This window comes from Stegodyphus dumicola, chromosome 11 (assembly GCF_044657685.1).
Source record: "Stegodyphus dumicola isolate Sdum_Otavi_A_Nest chromosome 11, ASM4465768v1".
Lineage (NCBI taxonomy): Eukaryota > Metazoa > Arthropoda > Arachnida > Araneae > Eresidae > Stegodyphus > Stegodyphus dumicola.
Window position 1 is genome coordinate 159,710,983 of NC_140778.1, and position 22,125 is coordinate 159,733,107.

Sequence of the window (22,125 nt, forward strand, 5' to 3'; positions counted from 1 at the left end):
GCTCCTTCAAACAAAATCAAAGCCCGTAGTTGAGCCAAAGAAGCTATAGTGAGAAGAAGTCAAGCTTCGACTGCACAGCAACGCCACGGAGAAAAACTGAGTCTAAAATGTGTCTTTTTTGACAACTTTACAGGCGTAAATTCAGGTTCTCTGAAATTCATTCACGCATGCGCGCTAGAGCCAGAGAGTTTGTCAACAATATCGTAGAAGTCGTCATAGCGCGCCATATTGAACGCTAAGCACGAGGATTTCAGCAATTTTGAACATTTGGAAATGGAAAAAAATAATGAATCACGCTCTAGTGATCCTGCGTGTGAAAGGTACGTAAAAATATTTAATTCTTATACCTTTTCATAGTAGAATTATTTTTTAATTACCAGAGTTATGTTCAAATCCATTCCATAACATGGGATGGTAATCAAATATCATGTAATGAACGATTATTAATTAAGTTGGCATTAAAAAAGTTAAAAGTTTCATTGGAACATTTTATTGAAAAATTATAATTCCTACTGTTAAAGAAATCAGAAGTATTTCGAAAAATCTCTATCAAAGCTTCTTACGCAAAATTAGTATATTTGTATATAATTGCGAGGATAAAATCAAGCAATCATGGATGATTTACTATGATTGCTAATGAAAATTATTTCAGTTCTTCATATCCGATCTTTCCTGCAGTTATATGTAATGTATATTGCAACTTCTTCTATTTTCGTTTAACCAGGTATCAATTTTTTAGTTCATGATATTTTCTAATTCTATACATTGAGCATTATTTATAATCAAAGAATCTTTATAATAAACTATTCACAGATATCATTTTTTTGCTACTAAGAACTGCAATATTATCCCAATTTTTAATTATTTTTTAATAATTTTTCCAGTTTTAAAAATAAAATTATTAAAGTAAATTAGCTGCATAATTCTGGTGTCATGATATTCATTGGCTCTTTTTTATTTTATTTCAACCTTGCAACTTAAATGTATTCTGTAAATTAATTATTAAATATCCATATTTTATTTTTATATTCAATTTTTATATATTCTGTACTGATGTGATTTAAATCTTTATAATAATAATTCATTTAGGTTAAATGATCCTTCACCAAAGGCTTATGTGCGTTGTGTGGTGTGTAATGCCAATTCTTGGTATTTTCCTGAAAGAAAATTCTTTCGTTTTCCTAAAAATCCAGAGAGGTAAAAATTTTATTTTTATTTTAAGTTATAAGTATTTAAAATGCATGAAAATAAGTACAGTATGACAGATGAAGAAATTTTTTTAACTTTCTGTTATTTAAAAAAATTATTCCTTTTCAAATGAAAACGTTATATTCATTAACATACTTTGTGTGATATTCAATGTTGCCTTATCTGTTTAGCCTAATTATATATACAATAGTAATAAAATATTTATGTAAATATTACAAAATCGTAGAAGCATTAGTTGAATATATGCATCAGCTAAAATGAATTTTTTCATAAGCAGAATGCTTAAAAATGTAACATTAGTTTGAGTAAAATGCATAAATATTAATTATTTTGTACATAAATTAGTACTTAAATGTTATCTACATGTCAAATTTCTGGAAAAACTAAAATATGTATTTGTTTTGCACAGTAATAAGTTACATTTTAAATGAATGCTTAAAACTAGTGTTCCCTGTGTAAAGTAGGTGTAAATTTCATGTTGTTTTAACCTTTATAGATCAGCACAATGGCTTGAAGCATGTAGAATTTACTTGATTGGACGTGACAAGGAAATATTAAAGAAGCCACCTTCTCTTTTATATCGAAGTCGTCTTTGTTCCGCACATTTTGAAGACAATGCATATTCCACAACTAAGAAGCATTTTTTGCATTCGAGTGCTAAACCAACAAAATTTGGTGAAACAGGTATGCATTAATTTCAAGTTTATATATTTCAAAAATTTTTAAAAATTTAACCTCTTATATATTGTACTGATCAACAACTTACTATGTTATCTTAGAAAGAGAGTAGTCTGCTGTCTTTAAAAAGAGTGATAAATCTTTTTCTGAAGGATAATTTAGTTTAATCTCCCACAGAAATTTCATTTGTTTACATAAATAATATAACTTATTTATTATGAAAGGACTCTTCTGCTGTTTCTTACATAGTCAATTTTGGTATGAGAGAATGTAAAGTAACCCTTTTTTAAAATCCATTAAATTTTCCTTAGTAAATCCTTTATGGATATAGCAGAATGTTCTTAGAATATGATATAGCAGAATATATTTACGCAAAGTATAATTTTAGGCTTTGAATCAGATTTACAAAATCAGGATAAATGAAATTAACGATAATTAAAAATAAAATTAAAACTTCGGCTAATCTTTGGAATATGCTAACTGGTAGTTTGGCGACATTTTGGTAAGGCGATAAAGTTTACTAGCTAGGACTTTAGCAATGTAAATGGATAAAGTCAAGAGTGTACGCAATGCCATTTTTGTGCAATTCTGAGATTTTTTTAAAGTCAAAATAGATCGACGTATACATGGATGATACCGTGTATGTGCAATTCTTAACGCTGCAAGCAGTGGGCGATTCTGCACTTTCTCCCAATTTCGCACCTAATCTTCATGATGATTAAGCACTTTTGTTCCATAAAAGTTCTAGCATAAGCGTAATTCGGCTAGCAAATTGTTGGAAAAAAATGTTGAGTAGTGAAAAAGAAAAAAAAAAAAAAAAAAAGCCTTTACTTTGTCAAAACAAAATGGCGTCCAAAAAAAAAAAAAAAACAACTAGCAGGGTTGGTCGCCAAAAAATCGCCAAGTTACCATAATCCGAAGATTAACCAAAACTTCTTTTCTTAAAACTAAATGTCAAACCGTGTTAAAGGTTAGTTAAATATTTATTTGTTTAGAGATGAAATATTCATAAAATAATTAATTGATAATGATTATATTATGAATTATTATGCATTAGTCTTGTTATATATATATAAATTTTCTTTTTCCTTCCTAGCTGATGAGCTGTCCAGAAACAACAGAGTTGTAAATGTTCATCAGCTGTCTATGAAGTTGTGCTTGAAATTGCAGCAGCATGCAATCAATATCGATGATAATTCAAGTCCTTTGGCAGAAACAGATTCTGGCACTTCACAAACAGATTCTGGCTCTCTAGAACTTGGTTCACACCAGCACTCCATAGAACTAAATAATATCACCGAGACGCCAAAAAGATTAAAATGCAACAAAAATTTAACACCAAAATCTTTAAAAATAAGGCAGTTAAGTCATAAGCTGGCATATTTAAAACGAAAACATTCAGCAAAAAGGAAAGCAAACAAAGCTGGAGTCGAAAAGGCGCTCCAGCTGATTAGCTCGTTAGTTAGTTCTGTAGTTTTCACTTTTATAAAATCACAAATAAAAGCATCAAATGTGTCAAAATACGGACGAAGATGGTCACTGATGGATAAAAATTTGTGCCTTCAGATCTATCTTAGTAGTCCAAAATCATATAATACACTGAAGGCTTTTTTGCATTTGCCCAGCAAGCCTACATTATTAAAAGCTGTATCTGGTATAAAAATGGAACCTGGATGTTCAGTTGCTGTGCTCAATGCCATAAAATTAGTTGCTAGCAAACTGAAAATCCATGACAGGTATTGCATCTTATCCTTCGATGAAATCACTTTAAAGCAAAGCTTATCTTATGATAAGAAAAGTGATTACATTGTTGGATTTGAAAATTATGGTTCCTACACTGAACTAAAAATGTTTCCCGAATATGCAACTCATGGTCTTGTTTTTATGGTCCGTGGGCTGTGTAAAAAGTGGAAACAGGTCATTGGCTATTTTTTTTCTTCTCACACTACTCCAGGTTTTATGTTGTGTACTTTGGTCATGGAAGCCCTATCAAAATTATTTGATTGTGGTTTGATACCTGTGGCTGTTGTTTGTGATGGTGGTGCAAACAATGTAGTTTGTTACAAAAAATTTATGAAAGTCACAGAAGAAAGACCATATATTATATGTCAAGACAAAAAGGTATTCACACTTTTTGATGTGCCTCACCTTTTGAAGTGCTTGCGAAATAATTTTAGAAAGTATGATGTTAAATTTCAGGGTGGCAAAATTGCTAGTTGGAACCACATTGTATCTTTGTGGGAATTTGATCGTAAAATGCCTCACAGATGTGTTCCGAAATTAACAGACCGCCATGTAAATGTGGATTGCCTTAGCGCTATGAGTGTAAAATTAGCAGCTCAAGTCTTCAGTCATTCTGTGGCTTCAGGCCTGTGTTACCTTAGTGCACTAAATGGCTTACCCGCATCGGCTAGTCTTACAGCAGATTTCTGTTCAAACATAAATATTTTATTTGACAGTTTGAACAGTAGAACACTTAAGCACTCTAATCCTTTTCTTGCAGGAGTTACCAAGTCATTGATTCACTTAAAAACCTGGAAGGAAAAGATGGATTTCATCAAAGGCATTGAATTTCAAACAGAAAAAAAAATATCTTTCCCAAGTATATTTGGCTGGAAATTAACACTATCAGCAGTTCAGCAGTTAATTCCAGTTCTGTTGGAAGATGTACCATTTGTATTAATGTGTCGTTTCACCCAAGATGCCTTGGAAAATTTTTTCTCTGTTGTTAGACGCAGAGGTGGAAATAATGACCATCCAAGTGCATATGATTTTCAACAGAGGATGAGAATACTAATGGCACAGAATATCATAAGCACAAGTAAGCTATCAAACTGTGAACCTGATAACGATACAGTTTTGATACCTACAGAGTTGCTGACAGTTATCGATAACACTGAGCCTGGAAATGGCAGTGATGTAAATGATGTGGAAATTGACTTTGATGATCCCTTATTGGTAGCAAATGAAAATTCTGATACTAGTGCTTGTATTGCAAGTACATCATATGATGTATTTTCACAAAATTCAGCAGCTTATGTTGCTGGATATATTGCTGGAAGGGCATTGAAGCAATTTCCTTGCACTTTATGTAAGAATATTCTTCTTGTTGATAAATCTTTGGGTGAACACACTTACTTTTTGTATTTTAAAGAATTTGATGTAGTGAAAAATGGATTGTGTTACCCCTCACAACAGTTTACATTTACTGTTTGTGAGATGGGTAAAAAATTTGTAACTTTGTTTGATAAAATATGTAGCCAAAAAGATGTGAAATCCAAAATTATATCCCAACTGAAACTAATTGATCATGAATGGCTTACATGCCATTACCATGCAGTAAAAATGTGGGAATATATTGTCAGTTCATATGCTCAGCTTATGATATATTATAAGCTGAAAAGTATAAATAACAGCTTGAAAAACAGACGTAGAGGAAAGAAAAAAATTATTAAATTACACTAAAAAGTCTTATTTGTATATATTATATGTATTATTTGTAAGAAAAATATATTAATGTAAGGAGTATGTGTGAGAAGTTTTTGATTTTGTATTTTTGCTATATTACTATTTGTTGGATTTTAATGTTTTTGTAATGTAATGTAATTTGTTGAATTTTACAAAAGTTCATGTAATTTAATTCTCTCTCTCTCTGTATATATATGAAATTTCTATTTATGTATATATATGAAATTTGGATTTATGTGTGTATCTTCAAATGTAACTTCAGTATCTAAATTGTCTGTAAGTACAGTGAAACCTCAGTTAACGAATATAGTTTGTTCCTAGAGGTCATCTGAAATCTTTGTAAACCAAACCTAATTCTCCTTTAGGAACTTCTGTAAAATATATTATTGATTCATTCCTTCGCCTCAGATGATTGCAGATTTTAAACTTTTGCATTGGTAACATTTGCACCAGTTTACAATTGAAAAACCAGTGCAAATCATTAAATCTAAACTAGAAAGAAACTAGTTCAGTAGTAGAGAAATATACATGTATTAAAAAGAGTTGGTGATATAATTACAAGATAATGAGAAATGAAAAGGGAAGAAATATTGTTATTAATCTTTAAAATGAAATAGAAATAAATCTTGCTGATAGAAAAAAGGATTACTTTTCCATTATACTCCCGCAAACTTAACAAATATCCTGAATTAATAGAAAATTACGAATTTAAGAAAAAAAAAAAAAAAGTATGTAAGAATTGCATTATATATAATTTTTTAACATTATTTTACAAGGTAAATCATCAGAAAAATTAAAAAAATAAACATTTATGTAATTTTTCTGTAGCAGTGAAAATATAAGTACCTACATAATAAGGACGTTTGGCTAAATGAGTAAAAAAACTCAGTAAAATAAGGATTAAAAAAATAATCAGTGTTTTTGTTGTTAAATTTCAAAGAAAAAAAAAATTTGTGACACTGTTCAAAGCATGTTTTGTCTTTTTGGTACATGCATAGACTCACATTCCATGTTTCACACATGTATCTTCTATGAGGTTTCTTCCTTGTGTTACAAAGTATACACTGCCTGGATCTAAATTTCACTGGTATATGTCCAGTGTTATTTAGTTTCTTTTCATCAGATGACGTTTGTGGTTTTTTATGTTAATGGGGAGGGCTTGGTCTTTTTGGCTTTGGTACGGATCATTCGTTTCCCATTCATACTTATTTTATTCATATTTCATCCCAAAATATTCAGAAAATATTTTTAATTTAAATAAAACTTTAAGGGATTTCAATTTTTATTATAGCAAAGTATATTTACATTAAATTTAAACCACAGGAAATAATTTATAAAATCACAATACTAGCTTGGGGAGCAAGTGTGTTGAGGTCAGAGAAAACTCTCTGGTAAAAGATCAGTAATAAATCAATTTTCATTCAAAAATTTCGGAAAGAAGAAAAAAAAAAATTCCAAAATTGGTGGTTTCAGGGCACGGCCACCGCGCGTCAAAGGATTTAGGCATTATGTAGAAACAGAAAAATCCTTAACTGTCAACTTCTTCAAAATCTCTGGTAATAATTTCTTCTAGATTGAATTCATTGTTTCATTAGTTATGTATTACAAGGCTTTGTCCATGAAAATTGAATAATAGAGAATATTAAAACTGCTCATTTTTGTTAGAAGTGACCTCAAAACATGTAGGAAATTCATTTATTGATAGCTTGTATGTTTGTCTTTCGAGACAGTTCTTTTTTTTGGTTAGGAAATTTGTTCATCGTGAAACATATTTGGAACCTGAGGTTCCACTATGCATTGAGCTGTGTTATGCTAATAAATTTTGACAATAACAATGTTTATTTTTTTTTTTAATTTACATGTGAAAAAAATTCTGTTATAGCTATATACAAAGTATAGAGAGATAAAAAAGTGCATTATGTAACTTAAAAGAATACAGTAGACGCTGCTTATTGTGGTCATGGTTAATGTTATTAATTGGATATTGTCATCGATGTGGTGAAGTCTCACTCATTTGTATATGAAAACTTGGAAAATACTTTGTTTATCGTGATCAACAATTCAGTTAATATTGTTTATTGTGATCAACAATTTAGTTAATATGTCCAGATTCATACAGAATGGATTTTTAAAATTTAACATTGCCAAATTAGATTAAAATAGATTTTAAAAAATTGTCAGGTGACACGGAAATGTTGCGAAGTGTGAGATTAGGTTTCCAAACACCTTGATTTCAACTTTAGTCATTTATTTAAAATCAGGTTTAAAAAAACAACAACTTTAGTTTGACGTATCCTATGAGGAACTCTATTGATTTTAAGAACAATCACACATAAGTCCTTTCTTTTTCAGAAGCCACTCCCCCCCCAAAAAAAAATCCTGAAAACACTGATGGCAAATAATGGTTGCATTTTTGCTTAATTTTACACTGGCAGTCTTCAAACAAAAGATGCATTTTTAATTTTAAGATTACGTGTACAGAAGCAGTAAAATAATATCCAGGAACATTATGAGCAGTTCACAAACACATTTTTGCATTTTCTAATTAAAATGCTGTGAAAATACTTGTGTTCTTGATATTTTTTAATTAAATTAGTTAAATTCCATTTTCATTCTGAAGTGCTTTTTTAAAATTAATGTTATTATTCTGCTAATATTATGAAAATAGATATGAAAAAACATGATCACATTAAGTGGCACCTACTATGCAGTGATTTGAAAGTAATATTTGTATGTCTTCTTTGGAAATGTAGTATTTTAATTATTGTTACACCGCTTCATGTGTTCTTTTAAAACTGCTAAATTAATCACTGAATAAATTATAAATAACCATTGGCTTATTACCTTATAAAGTTAGAATTATCTTAAGCAGTATTTCTCACAAATTCTAAAGCATGATGAAACTTTGAACTAATATAAAAATGTGCAGAGGTTTTCAGATAGTTTTTAAGTTACATTTTAGGATTGGTAAACAAAGAATAATCTTATCACATATCTTACTTCTTTTCCTTTCAATATGAAATACTTTGTGAAGTGCATAATAGGAAATTTATTGCTACAGTATCTCATTCTATACAAAAAGATTCCATTATTTGAGATTTTATAATAAAAATTTCCTTCTTTTACTAGTTATGCAAATCATTTGAAAATTATCTTAATACAAAATGCATACCAAGCCATTTTTTATGGATAATATATTAAGATATTGTTTTCCACGTAGATGCTTTTATTTGTGATTTGATGAATGGAAATGCATTATACTGCTCAGACCCCTCAGTTGATGATTTTTCTCATACTCTTACAAATGTGCAGTTTTAAGATTCCTGCATTCAGCACGTTAAAAGATATATTTATTGACATTTTTATGAAAATTTGCAGCATTGCTGTAAGCATTGAATAATGGTGCTTTAACATCATGCATTATTATCATTGGTATAGAATGATTTAGTTTGCTTTTCTTTTTGTAAAATATATTTTCTTAATTAAGACACAATAACACGCCGAATAAATACTGATTCAGAAGTCAAACAACAAAAATCAGCGTTAATTCACAAAATTTTCACAGGACTAGTTTCGATGGTTTTACCGAACCATCATCTTCAGCTGCAAAACCGCAAATGAACAAGATAGGAAATAATTATTGCCTATCTTGTTCATTTGCGGTTTTGCAGCTGAAGATGATGGTTCGGTAAAACCATCGAAACTAGTCCTGTGAAAATTTTGTGAATTAACGCTGATTTTTGTTGTTTGACTTCTGAATCATATATTTTCTTTTCAAATTTGCCACCCCCTCCTTTTTTGGGGGGAAAGCAAACAATGAATTTAATATGGAAAATAATCCCAAAATTTTCACATTCTCTCAAAACTGTTTTTAGTAGCCATAAGTGACAAATTCAGATTGTTTCCAAAACAATATTGACTGAATCTAAAATTTTCAGTCAGATATTGAATGTTTCTTAAAGAACTAACATAGATTGTTTGTTATTATATAGAAGTTATTTTTTAACTATTATCTCTTAATCTCTAATATGTGCTCCTAAACATTGGGTATTACAGAATTTATTATTTTATGAAAATTACTAATTTACAGAAATATGACCTGTGTGAGATCTAAGTATTTAAATTTCAGAATAATTTGATTTCTAAAAGATATATTATTGTTGTAGTTTCTGCCATTAAAGCTATGCTAAGAATGTATGTTAGTATACATTCTTAGCATAGCTTTAATGGTTTCTCTCCTTTTTTTGTCTTTGCTATTTTTTCTGTATGATAAATCTAAAATTTTATATATCTCTAAAACAAAAATTTATGAATATTTTACCAAATTTTTTGTTTAAATAGTAGAAAAAAGAATTTCTAATAAAACACATAAATTACAATAAAATTTTAAAATGTATTATTCTTAAAAACACGAAAATAATGTCATCTAATTATTGTTATACTGTGTTAATTGATATATCTTTAAAAGTTAGCTCAGAGAAAACTTATTTGAAACAAAAGAGGGAAAAAGATTTTATCAGCGATTGTATGAAAAATCATACATTTGCTTGTTATATATTATGTCATAGTGATTTGATAATTGTGTATCTTAGTATGAAATTTTGTGTAACTAAATTTTTTAATATCTTAATTTATATGTGTTGTCTTTATTTCTTTCAAGCTGAATAAGCAAAAATCTTTAATAAAATTGTATTGAAGAGTGCATCATTTATTTATTTTAAAATTGCTAACGGTTGATATGTATTTCAGACTATTAAATATATAGCCTTTGTGTGCTTTGCCATATCTCAGTAATTCTGTCATGTGCAATAACAAACGTTACATTTATTAAATTGTGTACATACGTACTACATGGCATTTAAAATTAAATCATATTTTAAAGCCGTAATTAAACGAAGTATTAAACTAATAGTAACCATTTATGAAATATTTAAGTATTAATATGAATAATTATCAAACGAAAAAAGTGGATGTAAAATAAAAAAATCATATACTGCAAAGCAAAATTTTCAAAAAAAAAAAAAAAAATAGTAAAAGCTAATTATCAAATAAAAGATTTACGCTTTCTGCTTCACGAGCGTTTAAAGTAAGATCGATTTTCCGCCTCGACTACACCCTGCGTGTTTGCTTCACCGCATACTGACTTGGATTCGAAATTTGCCTGAGGGCGAGCCAACTGGTTTACATTGTGTCTACGAGAGCTTGCCTTCTTTTCCCCTAGAGATTCGAGCCAAGAGCGACGAACGTGGAGCGGTTATTTGCGTTAGCGACAGAGTTTTTATATTGTCTCGTGCTTTTATAATTTCATACGATGCCTCATAAATGTGCTGTAGCCACATGTCGTGGTAATTATAAAAACGGACCAAAAGTGGCTTTATTCAAGTTTCCAAATGAGACTGAACTCCGGATGAAATGGATAAGGAGTCTACGAAGAAAAGATGGCTTTCAACCTACTAAACATACCAGAGTAAGTTCAATTTTACTGCATTTTTTATGTTTTGTATCTTTACATTTTTTTATTACTTTTATTGATAGGTATGTGATGTTTATGCTTACGATATTAGATTTTGATCTGTGGGTAAGAAGTTTTATGTTTGAAAGATTTTAATCTTGCCTGTTTTAATCATTTCAAAAAAAATATTTTCCTTCAAAGTTTTATGAATGAAATAAAGTTCCATATAACAGGAATAATTCTAAATTTAGTAGTTACATAAATGCCAATAATTTGTAAATGCTTTCTAGTATACTGTGCAGGCAGATTCTGTAGTTATTCCAAATTTATCATAATTTATATGACAAGGAACTACTAAGTAATCATAATAGGTTTCATTTTAAAATTTTTGTAATGATATATGAAAGTTTGGTATGATGTATTCAAGGTAATTATTTGTATTTGGTAACCAGTGTTTGTTGTAAACAATTATCTCAAATATATAATTTTCTTTAAATGTAAATAAAGCTGTAATCATTATGATGAGCATTCCAGATTTTACAAATTACTTAAATTATACACGTAATTGAAATGATATTACTGGTTTTTTAATTCGTATTTATGTATCAAATTATTTATTTAAATCATAGGGCTTATTGACTTCTGTTACTAAATATTAACATGCATCTAACTTTTGTACTCACAACAAGTTGATTTTTGAATATTTTCTTTTATAGGTATGTGAATTACATTTTCGATCAGATGAAATAATACGAGAAATCGAAATGTATGATGAGAAATCAGCGAAGTTAATTAAAGCCCCAATTTCTAGGCCACGTTTGAAAAAAGGATGCATACCTTCTCAGTTCCCTGATGGCCCATCCTACATGTCATCAAATTCTGTATCAAGAATGTCACCAGAAAAGAAGAAAGCTCGTTTAGAAGAGAAATACCTGGAGAAAGCGATAGAAGAAAGTTTGAAAATGAAAGAACGGTATGATAATGAACGATCATTTGAAAGTTTAATTGAATTCAATAATTGCCTAGAACATCAGATTTTAGAAACATTTTGGACAACTGTACATACTGAAAATTCAACTATGTTACTTGATATTTTAAGTGACCCAGCTCCAGAAATTCAGAAATCGGTAGTAATAAATGAGGATTTAACAGTATGTGTTTATATTAAAAACATCGCTATAAAATCTATTGGTAAATTTGTTTTCCCTCTAAAAATTAGTAATGTAAATATGTTTCTAGAAGTACTAAAGGAAGTTGAAAGTCTGTCTCATAACTTACAAAATGAAGAATATATTAAGAATTCTATACAAATTGTGGATGATATGCTTTCAGAATTGAAAAGAGTGTTACCTGAAAAAGAAACTGAACTGAACTTCCTTTCAGAGCAAGTAAGTAAACTAAATGTAAAGAAAGAGAAGTATCGATATACTCCAGATTTACTTATTTTTTGCAGTTTGTTAAACTCGATCTCACCGCATGCATACAAGTTTTTACGACATTCAGGTTACATTTCTATTCCCCATCCACGTACTATTCGTAGAATTTGTTCAATGTTTTCTCTTAATCCTATTACTGAGCAATTTAATGATGACTTTTTAGGATATGTTAAACAAAGATGCAAGGATTTAGAAGAAAATGATAAAACTGTAATTATTATGATGGATGAAGTGCATTTAAATTCATGTGTTAACATATGGTAAGATTCTTTATCATTATAATTGACTTGAAATATTGAAAAATTCATTTCCTTGCCCTTAATTTGTTGTGTAAAAAAGTGTCTGCGTTATGTTTTTATGTGGCCACTACTTTTATCATTTGGGTATAATTTTGGTGTTAACATGATAAAATACTTTATCAAAGTAACAGTTATATGTTTCAAAATGCTTACAAAATGTTATGTATATAATAACTGCCCCTGTTATACTGGTAATGGGTCATTATACTTTTGTTGATATGGACAGATATTGACTGTTTTACATTCAGATGACTTGAAATATTGAAGAAGGCATGTCCTTTTTTTAATTTCTCATCGCGTAAAAAAGTGTCTCGGTTTGTGTTTTAGTGCGGCCACTACTTTTATCATTTGGATATAAGTTGGGTGTTAACATATGGTAAAATGCTTTCTCCTGATAAAAGTGATATGTTTCAGCATGGGTACAAAATGATATGTATATAATAACTGCCACTGTTATACTGGTAATGGGTCATTATACTTTTGTTGATATGGACAGATACTGACTGTTTAACATTCAGATGACTTGAAATATTGAAGGCATTTCCTTGCCTTTAAATTGTCATTGCGTAAAAAGGTGTCTCGGTTTGTGTTTTAGCGCAGCCACTACTTTTATCATTTGGGTATAAGTTTGGTGTTGACATATGGTAAAATGCTTTCTCCTGATAAAAGTTATGTTTCAGCATGCTTACCGAATGATATGTATATAATAACTGCCACTGTTATACTGGTAATGGGTCATTATAATTTTGTTGATATGAACATATACTGACTGTTTTATATTTAGATGACTTGAAATATTGAAGAAGGCATGTCCTTTTTACTTCCTTGTACGAAGTAAAAAGGAAGTATTGTAATCGCGAAAAGTTTCAAGCAGCATATTTCACCGAAAATATCCATTTTGACCACTATCAAATGCAATTTAATGATGTTTTTGCACCATATCTGTACGTAAGGACAGAATAAAATACTCTTTTCCTTCAAAAAAATTATAAAACTGCTTAAAAAAACTTAAACTAAAATTAATTCTGAAGAGAATTTTTCGTGGCTTCTGTACGAACGTATGTACGTACGTTCGTGCGTACGTACATATCTCACATAACTCAAAAACGAGTAGCCTCAGAACGTTGAAATTTTGTATATAGGACTGCTATAACATGTATATGTGCACCTCGTATTTTGGTTGCAATCGGCCACACCAAACGTATATAAATATATTTATATATATATCCACTCTATGACTTGAAATATTGAAGAAGGAATTTCCTTGCCTTTAATTTGTCATCGCATAAAATTGTGTGTTTTAAGTGGCCACTACTCTTATCATTTTGATATAATTTTTGTGTTAACATATGGTAAAATGTTTTATCGAGGTAACAGTTATATGTTTCCAGCATGATTAGAAAATTGTATGTTTATAATAGCTGCTGCTATTATACTGGGAATGGGTCATTATAATTTTGTTCATATGGACATGCACTGACTGTTTTATATTCAGAGCACTTGAAAGATGATAATATTGAAAAATTCATTTTCGTGCTGTTGAGTGTTTGCTGCATAAAATGGTATCTGGGTTGTATTTAAATGGCTACCACTTAATGTTTAGTAAGTGGTTATCATTTGGTGTTAACATACTGTAAAATGCTTTCTCATGATAAAAGTTGTGTTTCAGCATGCTTACAAGATGACAAGTTTATGGTAACTGCTGCTTTTATACTGAGAATGGGTCATTATAATTTATATTTTTTATATGGGCATGTACTGACTGTTTTACACTTAAAAATATTGAAAAATTCATTTCCTTGTCTTTAATTTGTTGTTGTGTAAAAAAGGGTCTATGTTGTGTCTTTAAGTGGCCATTACTTATATCATTTGAGTATAATTTTCATGTTACCATATGATAAATTACTTTATCAAGATAACAGTTATGTGTTTCAGCATGGCGACAAAATAACAGATTTGTAATAACTCCTACTATTATTCTGGGAATTGGCTGAATAAAGGGTGTCTCTGATTAGGAGCACTCATTTCACAAACCTGTGATTTTCATGTGCATTTTGAAATTACCGGTGTCCCATAATTAAGACTGGTGGCTTTCTGGACAAATCATTTTGATATATTCTTTGCTTAAATTAAACAAGCCTGATAACTTAGAAGATCACGATTTTAGCTTGGAAAAATTACAACAAAATTGTGTTGCATGTAGTGACCAGATACTTTCAAATTGGATACTGGTGCATAGGTAAAACATTTTTATTATTTTCTATATTTGAAACATTAACTGATAATCACTTCCTTTACACAACATCAATAAATGTTTTTACATATACTGGTGATGCTGACATCCATTTGCTGTTGAATGTATCTTTATATGCTTCATAAATAATAATAGCCATCGTATAAAATTTAATATCATTTGTGCACCTGAAGTGTTTTAAATGGTAATGGACGGTCTTCTCAAGTGTTTGCCCGATATTTATCCATATTATGGCAGTATCGTAATACATTTTGAAACTATTAATTGGCTGTTGTAAAAAGTTAATAACGATGTTTGTAATTGCCAGACAAAATGGGTTGAAATTTAACGAATAGAAACTTGAACTTGCAGTATCAAAATTTAAATAGTCACATAGTCTCATCTTATTGTTTCTGATGAGACCCAATTAATATAGAAGCAGTTTTGAAATTTTCACACCTGTTAATAAATAAGAATTGATGAGATTTCTTAGTATGGCAATATGCTTAATGAGATTTCTGCTTCAATTTTTACAAGAAAGTTTGAATAATTTATTGATAAAAAGAGATCAGCTGGTTTTAACTTATTTGTATGTTATAACATAGGTGTTGTGTTGTTATGCTGACTGCTTGCATATAATTGTAAATAAAATTTTTTTATTTTTCACTTGTGAATCTTTATTTTCAAGTTCAGCTATATAACTAACACAATACAGTTAAGTACATATACAACTAATATTATTGGTTCTACAGATTTAAGCAATAATTTTAAATTGCACATTGAATTATTTGCTAAGCAAACCTCTGATATACTAATTTATTTGAAACTTGCAAGACACATAGCATATTATAGACAAAATTTAGTGCATTTTTATACCATTTTCTTTTAAAGACAGATTGCTGATTGGAAGAAAAATGAAATGATAAGTAATAGTTTGTATGCAGATAATTTGGGTTTTTTTCATAAATATTAGAAAAATATAAAGCAATATTAAATTAAGAGGGAAAAGTCAGAAATTCCTTTTTTGAGTTAGTATGGCTGATTTTTAACTTTTTAAATGCTGCTGTGAAACCTACAAGGAAGTATAATTCATTAAAGTCAAGAAATAAGAAACAAAAAATTCTTAAATTTATGTCAAATTTTATTGTGTTAAATTTTGAAGTAATTAAATTATTCATTATATATAATTGAATCTCTGAATAAAATCCCACCCAAGTATCTATATCAAATAGTGAAATCAACGTTAAGTACGGCACTAGCGCGCAGCCTGTTTTGTTTCGTTGCTCTCTAGGGGTTTCGACGTAGACGACTACGCGTGACGTCACAATCCAGTGTCCCGGCTTCCTTCTATAAGGAAGTGTTGATCGTATACGGGTAGCATATGAAGCACAGGATTTGCAACACGTTGAATATTTTTGAAAAATTTTTCCGAAAGTCGCTGTATATGGCGATTAATGGGCAAAATTTTGAGGTCATTATGAATCTCTTCGCTCCGTACGAACCACGGAGCTTTTAAAATTTGCCGAAGCATTTTAGATTGAAAAATTTGGACATGTTTTCTGTTAGTCAGTGCAGATGGGCTCCAGACGAGACACGCATATGTAAGAACAGGCCTAATAATTGATTTGTAGAGCAAGATTTTGTTATCCGTTGACAGGTCGCTATTAATAGCTAAAAGGGGGCGTAGGGCGGTTTTGACAGCTATCGCACCCGCTATGATTTTGCGGATGTGAGGCTGCAAGTTAATTTTGAGTCTAGTAAAACACCTAGATATTTGTAAGAAGAGACCCAGGAAATGGGTTCACCGAAGAGCATTAAATTAGGTATACTTGGGATATTTCTTCGGATGAACATAGTGGCAGCACATTTTGCGACATTAATTTTGATTTTACACAGATCGAGCCAGAGTTCTAAGGTCGAAAGGTAACTCTGCAACTAGGGAACTAACTAGGGAGATTACCTGGAGGGTGTTGGAGTGTTGTGAAATGATGTGTGTGTCGTCTGCGTATAACGCAAGATCGATATTTGGGGGCCTTAGGAATATCATTTACATAAAGGTTAAAGATTGAAGGGCCAAGGAGGCTACCTTGAGCTACACCAGCATAGATTGGGCGCGGAGAGGAGAATTCGTGGTTAACTCGCACGCGGAAACTACGTCCGGTCAAGTACGAGTTAATAATATTAATGAGATGAGCCGAAAAACCAAGCCGCATGAACTTGTAAATAATCCCGTCATGCCAAGTCCTGTCAAAGGCTTTGGCCACGTCCAGATAGACAATACCAGTTTTCTCTCGCTTACGAAAGCCTTCATGAATGAATTCCACTACACGGAGTAACTGGTGTACTGTGGAATGTTTAGGTCGGAAGCCGAATTGTTTCGGGATCAATAAATTTTGATCCCGACAGAATTCATTCAGGCGATTAAGTAAGACAAATTCATATATTTTTGAGAGAGAGAATAACAGACTTATGGGTCTGTAATTGACGGGTAAGTTTAGATTTTGTCCCGGTTTTGAAATGGGGAGGACTGCTGCAATTTTCCAACAGTCGGGGAAATAGCTTCTCCTGAGCATTAAATTTATAAGTACCGTGATCCAAACGATAAACATTGGGGGGGGGGGAGTTTTTGATCATGCGATTCGAAATAGAATCTATGCCCGGTGCCTTGTTAGGTTTTAACTTATCTATGAAAACCATAACTTCAGTAGGGTTCGTTGGTCTGAGTTAATTGTGATAGATTGTGTTAAAAAATCTTTAACCCGCGCTTGTATTCGCCCCTGTGTAACCGAGCGGTTACAGTAGGAGTCGTAATTTGGTGTGAATTGAGTTGCAAGGCTGTCAGCAATAACATCAGCCTTTTCTGAGTCAGTGTAGGCCATCTGTGCGCCATCGGCCGTTTGAAGGGGCGGAATGAGTGCTTTATGTTTGCGTAATCGGGCAGCTGCGCGCCAAATCGATTTGTCTTCAGTCGTTAGGGACTCAATGTATGCTTTTCACTCCGCTTGTTTTAATAAGCGGGTTTCGGTCCTTATCTCGTTCTGTACCTTGCGAAACTGGGCACGGATATTTGGATCTCGTGACCTTTGCCAAATTTTTCGCAAGTAGTTCCGCTGCTTAATTTTGAATTTAGTCTCAGGTGGGAGCCTAGCACCTGGGTGTTTAAGTGGTTTTGAAGCCGCAGCTCTCGCTTCTTTAAGTAAAGACTCCAAACTTTTGATATGCCTGTTAAAGTCCGAATTGCTGGAAATTTTGATGGGAGGGAGTGAAGTTTTTTCCAAAATAAATCTAAAATCGTCCCAATTTGTTGAGACTTGCTCCTCTAATTTTGAGTATCTATTTTGAATATCTAGGGTTATCAAGATGGGGTAGTGATCAGAGTCCAATTCCTAAATCACTTTTATCTCATGCTGAAAAAATATATTATAAAAGGCAGCCAGATCAAGAACTGCAGGGGACCCTCTTACACTGTAAAAAGTCTTGAGGGTAGGAGCTATGATCTGTACATCGTAACTCTGGCACCATGAATTTAGACTAGTACCATACCTGTTCCTATTAGGACAAACCATGCGGTATGGCGTGAATTTAGATCACCAGCAATAATTAGGTGATTTAAAACACTCAAAAGTTTATCAAAATCACTGACAGGAAAAGCTGGCCTTGCACGTGCTGTAGACCGTGGAGGTAGATAAGCTGAGACTATTGTCAGCGGAGAGGAATTTTGAAGGAAAATTTTGATAATTGTCACTTCCAAAAAATTTAAATCAGGGGACGGTATCATGTGGTGCTTTAACGAATGCTTCACATAGATACCAGTGCCACCACCGGGATATCTGCCCTGTGACAACCTGCCAGTGCATGTCATAATTCCCAATTCTGGGAGTATTCCCTGGGGTAAGGCGAGTCTCCTGGACTTAAAACACGTCAATACCGTGCTCTACTACAAAATCACGAATTTCGTGAATTTTAGGTACCAATCCATTGGCATTCCACGTGCAAATGGTCAGTTCTCTGGTGGTATTTGAACTGTCATTCATAAAATTGAATTTTCGGGCGTTACTAGAGGTTCATCACTGAAAAACAGAAGACATGGGTCTAAAAATGCCGAATTAAGTCGAAAGCTAAACATAGCTTTCATAAATATAAAATGCCCTCATTAAAGCGTCTGCTTGCCTGAGTTTAGGCATTGCTTTTTTGAAGGCAAGAAGCAGAATATGCTTGTCTACCGCTGGGTCGCGGAAGATTTCGATTAAGCATTCTAGTGTAGATGCAAAGACATCGTCTGAATCATTGCTACACTCTGCTTCGGCTGACACTGCTGGGGCTGCAGGGGCTTCTGCAACCGGCAGTCTTGGATTCGTGGATTTGAAACCCTGCTCGGTGGTGTTCTTCACCATCTGTGCATAAGATGGTGAACTGACGTTGCTTGGGGGAGCAGGCATGGGACATCTTGTCTCAGCAGTTGCTGTGGGCTTAGAAGAACCCTGCGGGGGGCTGTCTGTGCAGCTGCCCTAGTCTTGCGTGGAATTTTTACCACGAGCCCGTTTGTTACCTGGGTAGCGGGGACAAGATTTATAAGAAGCAGGATGATCTCCACCGCAGTTGCAGCAATTGGCAGGTACGTCTAAGCCTTTGGTACACTCACGTGCGCAATGGGGTCCAGAGCATCTGACCCCATTGCGCACGGACAACACAACGGATTGGAAGGGTGCAGAATTCCGAAGAATGGAAAAAGCCCTGGCACCGAAAGCACTGAGTAGGGCCCTTGCGGCCGCGGTAACGCTCAATGCTGATCTCTGTGCCCCACATGTCAGTGACGGCAAACAGATGATCGAGGAAGGGGTGAGGGATAACTTGTAAATAAACAAGTGGCATTGGATGTCTGGAGCCAGGCTGAGTAAGCCGAACAATGCGATGCACTTTAAACCCCATCGCCTCAACTTCCTCTTTGATGATCCCGATGTCTGTTTCAACAGGGAGGCCTCTGATAACAATTTTGACTGGCCGGTCCTGCTTGAGGTCGAAACTTTTGAACTGGATGCTGGCTTGCTTCATCCAGCGGGTGACCTCCCTGAACTTCAGCTCTGTCTGCACAAAAATTTTGAGATAGGGTCCAGTCAGAATGTTCCGTAAATTTGGGGCAATTTCTCTCATGAAAGACACTTGTGTCTTCCAGTTCTTGCTGCTTTTGAGGTGAATTGCCGGAATCTCAGGCTGCGGTGGGGGGGGGATACGTTCCGTGCTTCTCGGAATTAACTCCCTCAGTGGCGCTCTCATTATTCATTTCAGCGTCATTTTTATCATCATTGATAATTGAATTTCTAATTCGTTCATATTTATTTACAATCCTCTGCTTTTTAGGAGTAGCATTTTTTGAATTGCCTGATAATTTAGAATTTGGAATAGTAGAATTTGCTTCTTTACTGTTGTTTGCCAAATCGTCTATTGTTAGATCCACAATCGGCGCCTTCCTTTGCTTAACGCCGCGGGGGTGATAAACCCGTCAGAGTCAATTGTCTGCGTTTTTTGCTTTCGCGATGACGTAGACTGAACTGGTTTCCCCCGCACCGCGTGCGTGGGCTTGGACGCCTCATGGTCGCAAAGGATCTTCTGTGGATTGAGCGGCAGCCATCTTGGCTAAGCGCTCGCTCTCCAATATATTTAAAAATTCCTCTCTCTCTGGTCGAGGAAAGGCGGAAAATCGGTACATCTAGAGCATTTGCAATATCATTTATCTTATGAAAGAGTGACTTACCCGCCCGGTCGAGCTGGTCGTATCCATTTAAGTCCAGTGGTGTTGGAGTCTTCTTCATGAAATTTTTCTGGCACTGTAAAGCCTCGAATTGCTGCTTCAAGTCGTAGAACTTGATTACAAGATTCCTGCGTTCATCATCTGGCGACGCTGATTGCACAGAGGGAGCCTTATCCCTAATCTCACTCATAACTTCATCATTAATTTCATTATCCATGACAAAATTCCCGGAATTGCCTTGCGTTGGCGGGAGCTCGTGACACGAGCGACGAAATTAAACAAAGTTAACATCAAGTTCATCATGCAATAAAAATAGGAGAAAATTGTGGTGATGGCGATAAGGAGGGCGCCTTGCGCCCTCCGATAAGTGTGGCAACCCTAGAGGAGAAGTTTCTTACGAGTAACGAGCAGAGCGAAACAGGCAGACTGTCGGGCAGTGTGCGCGAAGTTCCTAAATAAAGCTTAATTTTTATCGTGCACTATGTCTCGTTAATATTTATATTAATGCAGTAAGAACATAATCTGTGATATGGAACTCGAGGATTGGTGGTAAAAACATAACAGGAAATCACTATAATGGTAACCCGGACTGTGTTAAATCGTATGAACAGTTCTCAAGCACTTTCGGTTTTGACTACAAGCCATCACTCAAGATCTCCAAACCAGAAGTAATGGATTACATCGGTTTTCGTCCTCCGAATGACAGATGAGTAGTAATTATAGATCATTTTATAATTCTGTTTTCTACTTATCATTTAATTTCATTTTCTTTAGTTAAATTTTTGCTTTTATTTTGGCTTAAAAACCTTGCACAATGTCTGATGTTTATGCCGTCCAAATTCCGGTTTATAACCGATCAGACCCCTCTTTATGGTTTATTATGTGGGAAAGTACCTTTGCTCTTGCCACCCCCAAACCTATCAAAGAATCCATTACTAAATATAATTATGTAGTTTCTCATCTTCCTCCAGATATCGCATCACTAGTACGGGATTTACTTATGAAACCAGATCCTATTGATCCATATACAAAGCTCAAAACTGAGTTAATAAATCGTTCAGGAGAATCTTCTCAGCAAGAAATTCGGCAATTATTATCTGGAGAGGAATTAGTTTCTCGAAAACCTTCCGATTTGCTTAGAAATATGAAACGTCGAGCAGAATCTTTAAATGTTCCTGATAACTTAATGTTAGAATTATTCCTTCAACATTTGCCTTTGACTGTTCAGTCTATTTTGGCAGCGGTTTCCAATTTAACTGTCGATAAAGCTGCAGAAATTGCCGACAGAATTTTTGAAGTAAATCCAACCCCAGGGACTTGTGCCGTTTCTCGCACAGTCGATCAGTCTCTTGAGGATAAATTATTTAAACAAACAGAAAAATTAAACAAACGTATTGATCGCATTTCTCTTTCTCGTGGTCGCTCACCAAATCGCGGAGATCGCATTAAGGAAAGAAGCAATTCCAAAAGGAGAGATTATTCTGTTTGCTGGTATCATAGACGTTTCGGGAAAAAGTGTAGAGATGACAAATGTACAAAACCTTGTTCATGGCAGGGAAACGAAACCAGCAAAGAATAGAGGCGACTTATTCTTTGCCTCA

At 33.1% G+C, this 22,125-nt stretch overlaps 2 protein-coding genes across 2 annotated transcripts; both read left to right on the top strand.

The window, feature by feature from the left end:
* The first annotated feature begins 203 nt into the window (after positions 1-203).
* Positions 204-2,287, top strand: LOC118190623 (52 kDa repressor of the inhibitor of the protein kinase-like). Its single transcript, XM_085826498.1, has 3 exons — positions 204-320; positions 1,090-1,197; positions 1,706-2,287. Exons 1-3 carry the CDS (start codon positions 274-276, stop codon positions 1,902-1,904), a joined length of 354 nt encoding a protein of 117 aa, XP_085682624.1. The 5' UTR covers positions 204-273; the 3' UTR covers positions 1,905-2,287.
* A 7,930-nt stretch (positions 2,288-10,217) lies between these two features.
* LOC146994466 (uncharacterized) lies at positions 10,218-14,243 on the top strand. Its single transcript, XM_085826177.1, has 2 exons — positions 10,218-10,822; positions 11,524-14,243. Exons 1-2 carry the CDS (start codon positions 10,667-10,669, stop codon positions 12,505-12,507), a joined length of 1,140 nt encoding a protein of 379 aa, XP_085682303.1. The 5' UTR covers positions 10,218-10,666; the 3' UTR covers positions 12,508-14,243.
* Positions 14,244-22,125: the final 7,882 nt, after the last annotated feature.